The sequence below is a fragment of the Procambarus clarkii genome, chromosome 6 (genome assembly GCF_040958095.1).
Source record: "Procambarus clarkii isolate CNS0578487 chromosome 6, FALCON_Pclarkii_2.0, whole genome shotgun sequence".
NCBI classification, from domain to species: domain Eukaryota; kingdom Metazoa; phylum Arthropoda; class Malacostraca; order Decapoda; family Cambaridae; genus Procambarus; species Procambarus clarkii.
The window spans coordinates 39,291,147-39,304,530 of NC_091155.1; the positions used below are offsets into that span (position 1 = coordinate 39,291,147).

Consider the following 13,384-nt stretch of genomic DNA (forward strand, 5'->3'; position numbering starts at 1 on the left):
GTCGGCGGTTTTCGCGTGTTTTGACATCCAGCCTCAGAACTGATGGGTGGGTAGCCGGCGTGGGAGGTCTGGGGCTCCCCCTTCCCCATCCCGGGGAGGGGGGAGCTGCGCAGACAGCTGCGCGGTGACGTGTGACGTCATACTAGTTTGCTTGTTTTCTGTTGAGTTCTTTCCACTAGTTCGGCTTTAGGTAGCAATTTTCACCAGAATAGGGGTTTGTTTTGGAATGCTTACCTTTCTGGATGCTTGACCCGGTCGAATGCAGACATAGAATGCTTCCTACCACATGGGGGTTTCTATAGGCCATTGCTCCCCTTGCCTCTTTGAGGGGGCCAGGTTCTGGTCGTGGTCCCCGGTTGGCCTTAGAACTCCATACACATGACTGATGCCAAAGTCTGACATTAGCATATCAGCCTGGTAAAGCTCTGGGAGCCTCCGGGTCTCACCCAGAAAATGGCGTTTCATTACATTCAACGCTGGTTTTTTGCCACACTTCCCTTCCCTATTGCGGCTAAAATATGCCACCTACGATTTTTTTTGTTATTTTTTCCGTGATCAGGGAACAAAAATGAACACTTCTATAAGACGAAAGAATTTTTTGGATTTTTTTTTTGTTGAGCTTGTGGGTGTGAATTCCATTTGGGCCCCTAGCGGTTTGAGGGGTTAAACAAATGACTTAAACACTTAACATGAAAATAAAAATAATATCCAAAATTTGGCTATGTACTAAGTATACAAAATGAACAAGATAAACAGACAATCAAATTTACCTTACGTTAATGCGCAATTAAAAATGGTGCGGGAATACTGTGAGCCAGACTGAATAACTCTGTTACCACACCGGGGTATGTCAACAGGTCTACTCAGTAGAGCACTCAGGAGTAATCTGAATCTTGGTGGTGGCCGGCTTTTATTTATATGGAACGACAGCCATCCAGGTGGCGCTGATGACATTGGTAACTATGAACTGGGTCACTTTAACTGCTTGTTTCAGAGGTGGCGTGATCCTGAGGCGTCACCAGGTGCGAGGAGGGTGACAGGCCGTGGGGAAGGTAGACCGGTGGTACTGTTTAGACGTTTTGAGAGGTGTTGTTGCTGCTCTTGTGGCTGCAGTTCTTGAATATATAGATGTGGTATGATAGAATAGGTGATGATGGAGCAGGCCGAATCTCTCCCTAGAGAGATTACTGTGACAGCTCTCCCCCGAAGCCTGCTCCTATTGCCTATTTGACTGCAGCAGTGTTGAATAGTAGGAGTGGACGAGTCCACCTTGTGGACTCGTGAAAGTGCGTCGGCGACAACGACGTCGGGGCCTTTGATGAAGAAGATGGTAAGGTTGATGTTCTGCAGATACAGTGCCCAGCATAGCAGACGTTGGTTGGTGAACTGGGTCTGCTGCAGAAACAGGAGAGGATGGTGCTTGAAGATGTTGAGGTAGCACTGCAGGACTCTGTGAAGTATGAATCGAGCATGCTGAATGGATCAACGAGAGTGATGATCCAAGGAGATGGCGAGATGGTTTGTCTGATGCAAGGCCCAGCATAGCAAGTGCTGATGGGAGAACTCGGTATGAACCAAAGGAGATTGTGATACATGATGTCCACATGGTGATGCAGGATTCAACGAAGTTTGGAGAGCTGATCCTGACAGAGGGACCGAAGAATGTTGAGGTCCTAGAAGATGTTGAGGTTGTGCTGCAAGACCCAGCGGAGTACTAGACTGTGGTTGAACTGGGCCTGCTGGATGGACCGAAGAATGTTGAAGTCTGAGGAGAGGTTGAAGTTGTAACCTAGTAGATTGCATGGTTCATTGTGTTGCACGTCGGGTAGGATGTTGAGTAGTTCCTCTTTGATGATTGTGGCTGGAGTGCAAGATCCCATCTCGCTGCGGTATGATGGTGTTCTTATCGCCAGAGAGGAAGACTGAAGGTTTTCTAATACCTGGCAGGGCGAGAATGGAGTTAGTACAAGACAAGAATTTACGCCTTTCAAATGCAATGGAAGGTAAGTTTGGCTTACAATATTTTAGCTGAGGGCTGATAAAGTTGTCTGGAGGAGCACGTTTATTTGGATTTGGTTCGTAGAGAGAAGGATCTTTCCTGATGTTGGAATAGATCGAGAATTTAGAACCATTGTAATCAGGCCAAGTACAACGAGAAGGATTAGACAATACCTTGGTGATGTTGGTTGTCTTACTCAGGTCGTTGGAGGAGATGGTATCATACTTGTTCCGACTTTCCTGGCGGTGTCCATACTGCTTGGTCCAAGGGTGCGACCGCCCTTGGGGTCAGCTGGGGTTTTCATTGCCGCTGTTTGACCTTGAATGTCAACAGTCACGGAGTTTGACCTTGACCTTGGTTCTGTTGGGCATTTTGTTTGGTTGCAGCCGGCTCTTTCCTTTCTGGCATAGGATGTGTCAGCTGGCTTCTGGAGGGGTTCTTTAGTTGTGGATGCTTGCTTTGTTCGGCTGAGGGGGGGAGGGGGTCCTAGAGCGCTCTACCTGGTGGCGGTTGTCTGCCGCTACCTTCGTGCTGCCAGTTCTGCTTCAGTGGGCGCTTTGTGGGGTGTTCCGGTTTCCCTGTTCCAGGGTTCATGTGTGTTTAGTCATCTGCAGTGTTGTTCAGTCTAGCCAGCCTGCAGTCTTCCCTTGTGCTCATGGTTTCTGTGTGGATGCTGCTCTGATGGCCGTGTTTGCTCATATCTTATGTCGATTTTTGGGCACAAAGGTTTTGTTAGGTATTGGGGTCTTGGCTGCTTGGTATCTTGTCACCATCCCTGGTTCTCAGTTGCCCTGGGGTATCTGTCGTGATAGTTGGTCTCGCCTTCGAGTTGATATCTGAGGTGCTTCCTCCTCCCTGGTCAGCCCCCTGTTTTTCCTTTCTCTATGAGTAGCTAGCTTCAGGGAGCCGATGGGGCTTCCAACAGGAAACCGGCATTGAATGTAATGAAATGTCAGTTTCTAGATGAGCCCCAGAGGCTCCTTGACATCCTCCTTCCCTCTCTCCAGTCGGCAGCTTTTTATAATTTAAGAACTGACCGTTGGCGGCCCGGCTCACCACATCCCCCAATGAGAGGGGAGGTGGAGCAAACTACTGTTAGTGCTGGTTTGACAAAGTTTTGGTTTGTTTGTTTTCTTGTTGAGGGAGTTCTTTTGACATTTTACTAGTCTTGTTTTTCAACTATGCATTCCCTACCTTTCTGGGTGCTTTCCAAGTTGATAAAATTTAAATGTAAAGTGTTTATGGGCCACTGCTCTGTGTGCCTCTCTGAAGGGGCCAGGTTCTGACTCGTGTTTCCCAGTAGGCGACAATAACTCTGGGACTGTTGACATTCAAGTATTATTGCACTTGATCCAACCCGTCCTCTTAAAAATAACGTCACTTTTGGCTCGTATGCGCGCTATGGCCAAATTTGGACGTAATTTGAAATGAAATCGACTCACAAAAGTGACGTACTGTTTCACTTTCTGTTTGAGTTGTCCGGCTTACGCGGTAAGGTTAAAAGAGGAAGCTTTCAATTAACGTTTTTCATAACGTTTTGAAACTTTATGAGAATTTCCTGCCCACCTAACCTATCAGAGGACCCTTATCTTACTGTTGTTGAAAAAAAAAATCCCAAATTTATTTTCATTTTTTTTTTTCATTTTTAAATTACATCCATTTTCGGCCATACAGGCAAACGGCCAAAAGCGACATTATTTTTAAGAGGACAGGTTGCTTGATCAGTAAGCTAACTTCAGGGAGCTTCCAGTACTCACCCAGAACCTGGCATTACATTACATTCAACACTGTTTTTTTTTTCCAGATTCTTCAATATTCCAATGTCTATTCTTCCTGAGATCAGAAGCAGTTCTGAAATATATGGCTATATAACAAAAGGTCCACTTCTTGGGGTTCCAATATCTGGAGTGAGTACTTAACCCCTTTTTTTTTTTATCTCAAGACTATTTCACTCATAGTATTTTTATGTATATTTTGTAAAAAAAAATCTGTTAATGTATTGTTTATTACATTAGGTAGTTTAGAAAGTAGTATGTAAGTGTTTAAGCATTCTCCAATTGGCCTATTTTCATTTTATTGTGTGTTTCTAAATCTATATTTATAATTGATTTATATTTTAGTATGGAGGATTTCAATGAAATGCCATCCAAGGTGCAAAAATCATGGTCTCATAACCAAAAGTGTAAGACATTGTGAAAATTGATTAGGCTGATTTTGAAGTAGCCCCTTTTTTCCATCCAACCTGTTGTAATTTATATTTTACATGTGTAAAAAGAAAGTGTATACATGTTGTGATCTTATGCCCCATTTTGGAATGCTCACAGCTCCAACATTTCCTCATATCTAATACAAAAATAAATTTGGGAGTCATGTAAAAGTTTTTCTGGGAGGAGCCCCTTGGTGTGTCTTCCTAAATTTATATTGTCCTTATGGCTCCCGTGACTGTGTCACAGGAGTCCTGTTAGACCTACTGGAGACCAGAGCCTGAACCTTGTCCATCACCCCCCTCCCTGGAGTCGCAGAGACCTGGGGACATATAATCATCAGCCGCACTGCGGAAAGCAGCCAAAAATTGGCAAAGTCTTAGACAATTGCAAGATTCATAGAAAACGAAGCACCTAAATTGTTTTAACTCTTATTGTTAGTCATCGATATGATAGAGTATCTTGCTTGGGATGTAGTGAATACACACTAGTTCCTGCTATGGCTTCTTTTATTGGTTGGTAACACACTATCTGGTCTACTGAGGTCCTATCCACTGAGGGCGGCCTACAAGAGTGGCACTCATGACCCTGTTGGTATAGTGTCAGAGACCTAGCTACTTTGTGATTAATGTACATCCTAACCATCTACATCTTGAAGGCCAACATTGCTCGGACACACTACCAAGCTCACCACACCTGTCGACAAATCTCTAGCTAGCTAATACTGTACTGTACATTGGTTCTGAAGTGCCTCGGTGACACAAAATTAAATGCTTACATAAACAGATTACACATTAAATGACAGAATAGATGCGCATTTATACCAACACTGTTTGGTTCATGGAAAAAAAAATTGAACATAATCTTACACTGAAAAATCATGTGACATGATGGTAATAATGCATCACAGTATTTGGAACAGGAACTTGAGGTGCATGCATAATCATCAGGTATGAACAGTACATACTCAAAATTGCTTAAAAAATTGGTTGGTTTGGGCTCCCATCTGGTCTGTTTGTCAGCTAGCTTTTTCTCAGCACGCCGGGTTCGGGTTCCTGATAAACTGGAGGAAATCCTGGTTGGTTCAGTCCCAAGTTTAAACTTGGTTGGGCCTTGTTTGGGATTCTCGAACAGCGTCAATGTCTCTTCCCCCTATGGCCTTGCTTCGGCTGCGGTCCCGCCGTCAGCTGGTGCTGAGGGGTCCCAGGTGACTCAGTGGTTGTTTGAACAGCTGTGAGAGAACCTGAACTTTGCCCTTTTGTTTTACCGGTTTGGCAGGGTTTGGCTCTGGAGGCTATTCTGATATCTTCAGGGCAGCCCCTTTTGCTGCTCTCATGATCCATCCCCAGGTGTCCTTGTGGCGGTTGCTGCGTCACTGGCTTACTCCTCATACTTTTCACGGTTTGGTGCCATGGTGCCTTCCCCTTCCCTTGCTCGATGTTTTCATGGATGCCTCAGCATTCGGTTGGGGTTTTGTGACCAGTGCTCACCAGTTCAACCAGGAGCAATGGGGCCCATCCTTTCATCAGGCTCACAGCACCGTGTGGAAGTTTACAGCAGTGTGGCAGGTGCTGCAGGAGGTTTGGATTCCTCGAGGCTCAGTGATCCATCTCCATTCGGACTGTTTCCCCGTGGTTCATTGTCTCAATCGGGGAGAAGGGGCTTTCTTCGGTCTGTGCCTCTTTTTAACTGGTCGCTGCGGGTAGTTCATCTACCGAGTTCTTGGGGTTTAGTTCTCCGCACTATTCACATTCAGGGCTAGTGAGTCTCGGGTTGTCTGTAGTAACAGACTGAGGTCTATCCTCGTGCCCATGATGTGCAGCTGTCTGCCACTCTGTTGGTTGTGTATGGTCACATGTATTGAGACAATCTTTGGGCATGTAGTTTTTGGGCTCCTCTTTGCCCTGATATCTATGTTGCTGCCAGCTTCCTGGTATGTCTCTGTTTTTCCTTCTCTGCTGGTAGTTAGCTTCAGGGAGCTGATAGGGTATCCCACAGAAAACCAGCATTGAATGTAATGAAATGGCAGTTTTGGGTGAACCCCAGAGGCTCGCTGATGTAACAGGGGTGGGGAAAATAGCTCTCTTTAGTCCATTATCCTGCCCCTAGTTATCTTGAGGTTATCTTGAGATGATTTCGGGGCTTTAGTGTCCCCGCGGCCCGGTCCTCGACCAGGCCTCCACCCCCAGGAAGCAGCCCGTGACAGCTGACTAACTCCCAGGTACCTATTTACTGCTAGGTAACAGGGGCATTCAGGGTGAAAGAAACTTTGCCCATTTGTTTCTGCCTCGTGCGGGAATCAAACCCGCGCCACAGAATTACGAGTCCTGCGCGCTATCCACCAGGCTACGAGGCCCCTCTTAACTATTAGTTAACTATTCTAGAGTTAACTATTCTAGAGTTTCCCCAGAGTTCCTACTGCAACCTCACTAGTTCAACACCTTGTAACTTAGGTATTTGATTACCTAGGTGCTACACCCACAAGGCATTGTACCTTGATCAGCTACCCGCAACTCTAGAGAACTCTAGAACATTTCACTGCCATGAACATATAAGAGAAACGAAAGGAAAGAACTGAATAATGAAGTAATGAGTGAGGGATCGGGGTGAGAGGTGGGAGGTTCTGGGAGGGTCATCAGTTGAAAGGGAAAGTGGAGGAGAAGAAAGAGAGTATGGAGAATGAGTAGAGGTAGTGGTAGAGGTAGAAGGGTAGATAAGTAGAAGTAGAAAGTGCTGCCACCATCCATTCTAGTTTAATATATACACAATTAGGAATGGAACTTGTCTGTACTTTAAGCTGTTAACCAATGTCATTATTAGCATGTTTCATCTGTGTCATGTATCTAGTCCCATGCAAGACTCTTTTAAGTCTATAATCTCAAGAGTACTCTACACTCTAGTTTGCATATTATATCTGAAAATCCCAGCTATAGGATATTACGGTGCCCTCTCCTATCTCTTTCGTTTGCCTGCTTTAAGAGTCATATTCAGCTCTCCCTACTGATTCTCTGAGGTTCAGGGAGTCTATTGATATATATGGCGACCAGACCGGCTGCTAGTTAAAGGAAGGAAGTTACATTATAAGTTGTAAGTAAGGGGAAATTGGTGCCCTATTATAAAATGAAAGAGTATCCCCTAATGCAGATATGACCTTTTGGAAGGGACACTAGCCGATCGCGGATTGGCCGACTTAGGTCGCGGGCGACCAATCAGGGTCCGCCGTGACGTCACCGAGTGCCCCGGGCGGCGCCAACGTCAGAGTCGTCCTGACCTTGGAAGCGAGAGGACGCACCTCGGTCAGCTCTCAGGGATTTGAGGCTCTACAAGCCTTTCTTAGTGGATTAGTGCAGGCTATCGCAGCCCATCTGATGTATTGGAGACCCCGCGCTTCTGGGAAGCAAAAAAGGAACAAAGTTTATTGAGCGAAAGAGTGCCAAACTTGGAAAATATTCGGCGACGACGCTGGACGTTGAGGTTCTGAAAAGGTGTGGCGGGCAAGCCTAGCTGTGACCGGGTCACATCCACTGAGGGTTTTGGAAGGACGACACCGTGCCTAGGACAAGGAGCAACGCCTTGTGGAAGGGGCGAGTGTGGGAAAATAGTGATTAGCTCAGCGCCTATCGATGAACCAGGATTGGGGTAGCAGAATCTCAGGGATTGGAATGGCGACGACGCGAAGGCTCCACGACACCTGAGGACCTGTGGAACGTTCCTGGATCGTCGAGGATCGACTCAGGAAGCGTGGGAACCTCACACCATCGAGGGACAGGGGTCGTGAGCCAGGAGTGTAAGGTAGATCATTTTCCCTCCCATTACCCCTTGTGTGAGTAGGCTAGTTAGGCCACAATATTTACTTATTTATGTGGCAATAGGACATTAATACTTCAGTAGTAGAATAGGCTGCAAGGCAGCTTGTGTCCAGGACTGTCAGAGGGGACAGTGTGTATGGATGGCAGGACAGTGAAGGAGAGGCGCCGACGTGGTGAAGAGGCCCTCCTGTGAGAGAGTGTGGGACTCCTGTCTTTCTGCCCAGTTGAAGGAGTGTTGGAGGTCGCGGAAGAAGAGATTGACGATCTCCAGACTTATTATCCTTATTTTCATATTCATGTATTACTTGTGATTGTATGTGTGTTAATGTAATTTGCGTCGGTAAATTCACACATTTTATCACTGTGTTTAAGTGTGCCTCCATTTATAATATTTCTCTATGAGCATACACGAAGGTTATCATAGTACCACCTAGGGAACACTACATTCTCTATAGAAGTTCTTATTGCCTGGAGAGTGGTAAAGACAGCACGGACCTATATAAAAGTGTACCCTTAGCCATCCGATCAGTATCAGTGCCTGAATGGTGGCAACTAGTAACGTGGTGGCTAGAGAGAGGTAAAGCCACACAGACCTTCCTGGGAGAGTACCCTGGGCCGACAGTCTAGTAGCAGATCTATGGGAGTAGCAATCTTCTGGTTACAAACAATATATAATACACCCACTGAGCTGCATTGCTGGGGTGCAGATATAATAACCCAGCTGGCGACCTTGTTAAGAAGAAGATAGAGAAGGCAGGCGGGAAAAAGAGTTCCTATAACCTTTTTGTCTGGCAGGCAAGACTCAGGGAGGTTATTGTTATAAGGTAAGCCTGAGTCTTCCTTCACTCCTCCACGGGTCTAGGCCGGAACTGTTAACAGCAGTTTCCCCGTGTTTGACTGAAGGGCTTCCAGGGTGAATCAGTGGCACCCCCTTTTGTGGTGGAAGCAAAGACCTGCGGAGGTGGGCATTGTTGGTCCTCTCCTGTGTGACCAAGGAGACTCCGGTGAATCCCGGGAGTTGGAGGGGCTGAGTATTCGGCCTTTTGAGCCCCTAGCAGCTGAGTGCTAGCAGAGCCCCGGCCCACCCTCCATGTGACAAGGAACACAATTAAAATCAGATTAAAGAGTAAGTGAATCAAATATATATTTAAACAATAAATTCATCAGAATTCAATCAATTGAAGATTAATTAATAAGCTACATGAGTCACCACATAAGACTTCATAGCTGTCTGCCCCTGATCATCACACAACACTTAAGTAAACACGACTAAGTCACCTTAACGTTCAACTCAGAGGACTGAGCTTAATTTGGATAGAGAGGGGGGGTGGAGGGGGTTGACAGGCAAAGACCCTACCCAGCCGGACAGCCTGGACTGGGTGCTGTTCATTGCTCTGCTCTGCTTCTGTTGTGCTGTATCCTATCCTCTCGAATCTCTAGTTCCCTGGGTATTTATTGGAAACCTGGTAGCTCACTCCGCCCACAAGTAGATAGCCCCAGGCCCTCTACCAAACCACACCTTAAACGGTGGCTTGTTAGAAGGACACGCTTGGCTATCAGGCTACAATTATCAGATTAGCAGATGCCAGGTCAGATCACACGACCTGACCACGGGTCAGTTTGTCGTCATTAACACTTCTAGGTGTGACTTTCTTAATTACTAGGGGCCGGCAGACTGTCGCCTCTCAAAATCTTGTCTGTGACTCATGTACTATGTATATATTAAATACAAAACACCTTTACGGTGTTACACTGACACCCTCCCTCGCTCCCTCGGATTGACGGCTTTTATCATTCAAGAATTAGCTGGTGGTGGCCTGGCTCCCTCCCTTCAATGAAGGGAGTGGAGCTAATAAGCGAGGAGCTAGTAGGACAAAGTTTTGGTTGTTTGTCTCTTGGTGGGGGGGGGGGTTCTTTTGATATTTAGATTTGTTTTCAATCTTTTTCAATCAATTTTTTCAATTGTTGCATTTTCAACTGAGCAGTAGTGGGTTTTGATTTGCCTACCTTTCTGGGTGCCTTCCATGGTCGATGGCAAGATGACAAGCTTTATGGCAAGCTTTATGGCGATGGCAAGCTTTAACTGTAAAGTGTTCATGAGCCACTGCTCCCTGCACCTCTCTGAGGGGGGGGGGGGGGGGCAGGCTCTGGCTCGTGGTCCCGGTAGGCATATAAGAACTCCACAACTGATGACACTCCAGTAGTATGGGGTATAATCAGTAAGTTAGCTTTAGGGAGCCTTTGGGAGTCAATCAGAAAGTGACATTTCATTACATTCAATGCTGGTTTTTTGAATCTCTAATGTTTTATTCTATATTTCTTCTGTATAGTATAATATTTCACTTGTATTATATTTAAAAGGTTCTGGGAGACCAGCAGGCAGCTCTGGTGGGGCAGATGTGTATGTCTCGAGGCCAGGCCAAGAATACATATGGTACAGGATGCTTCTTACTTTATAACACCGGAACGCAGGTATTTTACAATATAAGTTTTTAGTGATGCTTGTTATTCAAACATTGTACTCTACTTTTCAAAGTATATTGAAAAAGTATACAAAGTATATATGTATTTTCAAAGTATATTGACCCCGACTGCGAGGCAGTCAGGGTCGATGCCTTTTGCCTAAAAATGAGGTAACATTTTCATTGATATATCACACCATTGTGATTTCATTGTGATGTATGTGTGTGTACTCACCTAGTTGTATTGACCTAATTGTTCTTACAGGGGTTGAGCTTTGGCTCTTAGGTCCTGCCTCTCAATTGTCAATCTACTATTGTACAGATTCCTGAGCCTACTGGGCTCTATCATATCTAAATTTGAAACTGTGTATGGAGTCAGCCTCCACATCATTATTTCCTAGTACATTCCATTTACTAACTACTCTGACACTTAAAAAAGTTATTTCTAATGTCTCTGTGGCTTATTTGGGTACTCAGCTTCCATCTGTCCCCTTGTGGACACAGACATGTGTGGCATTGTTTTTTCAAGAAAGCATAGTTTTACCTGTCACAGGTGTGGCATTTATACTTATACTTACAAAATGAACGGTATGGTAAACAACATGGCTCAATTCCAACACAATGTCACACAAAATAATTCACTAAAAAATAAAATAAATCAAAATCTATGAAAATAAAATTTATCAGTGCAATCAGAAACATTGAAATGGAATTCATGACATATTTAGTATAGCGTGCATGTTTCCATTATGTGCAACAGATGGCGTTGTTTTTCAAAAATGCATGTTTTTACCTGTCACAGGGGTGGCATCAATATAATAGATAAAAAGACGCACCTATTCGAATGCAACTTTGTGTCAAAATTTCAAAGCAATTGGTGAAGAACTTTTGGCGATTACAGCGTGTGTTGCTCTAACGTCCAACAGATGGCGCTGTTTTTAAAAAAAAAGCATGTTTTCTGGGGGGAGCCCCTACGGCTCCCCGGAGTTATCCATGGCTGATATTAATAACCTAACTATTTTGCATCAGTCGCTGTGGGTGGAGTTCTAGCCTACCGGGGACCACGAGCCAGAACCTGGCCCCCTCACAGAGGCACGGGGAGCAATGGCCCATAGAATTGCACATGTGATTTGGAGCATTCTATATCTGCCATTGACCAGGACAGGCACCCAGAAAGGTAAGCGCCTCAAAACAAACCCCTATTCTGGTTAACAATGAAAATCAACAAACGAGTGGACAGAACTCTTCAAAAGAAAAACGAGCAAACAAGCATGACGTCACACGAGCTCCGCCGCATGTCTGCGCAGCTTCCCCCTCCCCGGGAGGGGGAAGGGGGAGCCCTAGACCCCCGAGCCGGCGATCCTTGCCCCAGTTCCTCGGCTGATAGGATAGTGCATGGTCGTGTGGCTCCAGCTCCAGTCTTGTCTCAGTGCTGTGCTTTGTTTTCAGTAATTACCTAAGTGTAGTTACAGGATGAGAGCTACGCTCGTGGTGTCCCGTCTTCCCAGCACTCTTTGTCATATAACGCTTTAAAACTACTGACGGTCTTTGCCTCCACCACCTTCACACCTAACTTGTTCCAACCGTCTACCACTCTCTTTACGAAAGTGAATTTTCTTATATTTCTTCAGCATCTGTGTTTAGCTAGTTTATATCTATGATCTCTTGTTCTTAAAGTTCCAGATCTCAGGAAATCTTCCCTATCGATTTTATCAATTCCTGTTACTATTTTGTATGTAGTGATCATATCACCTCTTTTTCTTTTGTCTTCCAGTTTTGGCATATTTAATTGCTGCTCAGTGCTGCTCTTACGGTGGTCATGTGAGCTGGGAGTAGTATTCTCAGGTACTCAGGCTACATGTGCTTAGGGTCACCTTCCCTGAGTGCCCTGTAAGTACCGCCCTTGGGGCTTGGGGTTGCCTTCCACAAGTCACCTTGGGTCTACCTCTGATGGCTTTTCGCTGCTTGGCGTTTGGCCGCCCCGAGGGTTTGGGGGGTTTCACTCCCTTGTTTACCTTGGGGTAAGTGGTAGTTATAGCACTGGTGGGGCGCAGGGTACTGCGTAGCTAGTTTTCACCTATAACAGTGGCTGGCTCTGTTCCCACAGGGTACGTTGTCCTCTTGCGTTTTTTTTTTTTTTTTTGCCTGGTTGGGGGGGGGGGGTTTGCCATGTCTTTTTCCGTCCCCCATATATTAGGGTCGTTTGTGTGGGGGGCACCCCCTGCTTAGCCCTCGCGAGTGGACACGTCCCGTGGGTTCAGCTTTTAGCAGTTTGCTTGGTAGTTTGGGATGCCGGTTAGCAGTGCCCTGTCTGGGATAACCCTTAGCACAGGGGCCCTGGAAATCCCCGCGGGGGCTCGCGGGTCCAATGGAGAGACTCTTGCGTCCCCTCTCGCTGTGTGCTAGTTTGAGGGTTGCTCTGTCCCCTTGTCTCAGGGTGACTCTCATTGTTTTTGCCTCCTTCATGCTGCCTGTTGGGTCGGTGACACATTCGACCCTGAGTCTTGCGAGCTGTGCTGCTTGTTCGTGACTCAATTCACCCAATCTGCTGATGATTTACTTCAGGTGCAGGCAGCTCGTGCGTTGCAAGGTAGGTTTACGTTGTTGCAACGCGCTTGGGTTATCGCTTCCCCGGATGATACGAGGCTGCCCCACTTTCTGTATAGGGACCCGGACTTGGGGGTGTCGGTCGCTTCGGCCATTGTTCCGTCCGCACCCCCTTGTTCTTCTCCTTCGGTGGTTCATTCTGTCCTCAACCTGCTTCCGGCCCCTAAGCGTCTGAGGGCTTCAGGGTCGGGGTGGGGTTTAGAGGTTTCTGAGACTCGGGCAGTTTCGGGGATTGCCCTGTCTGGGTTGGCTACGGAGACATTCGAGTCTGTTCCTCCGGCCGATGCTCCAGGGTCTGACCAG

General features: G+C 46.2%; 2 protein-coding genes across 6 annotated transcripts in view; one reads left to right on the top strand and one right to left on the bottom strand.

The window, feature by feature from the left end:
* The window catches only part of Rpn1 (regulatory particle non-ATPase 1), a 674,509-nt gene that overhangs the window by 372,074 nt on the left and 289,051 nt on the right, over nt 1–13,384 (bottom strand). The window lies entirely within an intron of this gene.
* LOC123754113 (glycerol kinase) overlaps nt 1–13,384 on the top strand; it is a 266,318-nt gene that overhangs the window by 110,734 nt on the left and 142,200 nt on the right. For all 5 annotated transcript variants that reach the window (XR_011223551.1, XR_011223553.1, XR_011223552.1 and 2 more), the window contains 2 exons: nt 3,804–3,906; nt 10,374–10,484. Coding sequence is in view for 2 of the 5 variants with exons in the window: in XM_069308583.1 (XP_069164684.1) it covers nt 3,804–3,906; nt 10,374–10,484 (214 nt within the window). In the remaining 3 variants the exon portion in view is untranslated. The remainder of the gene's footprint in view (nt 1–3,803; nt 3,907–10,373; nt 10,485–13,384) is intronic.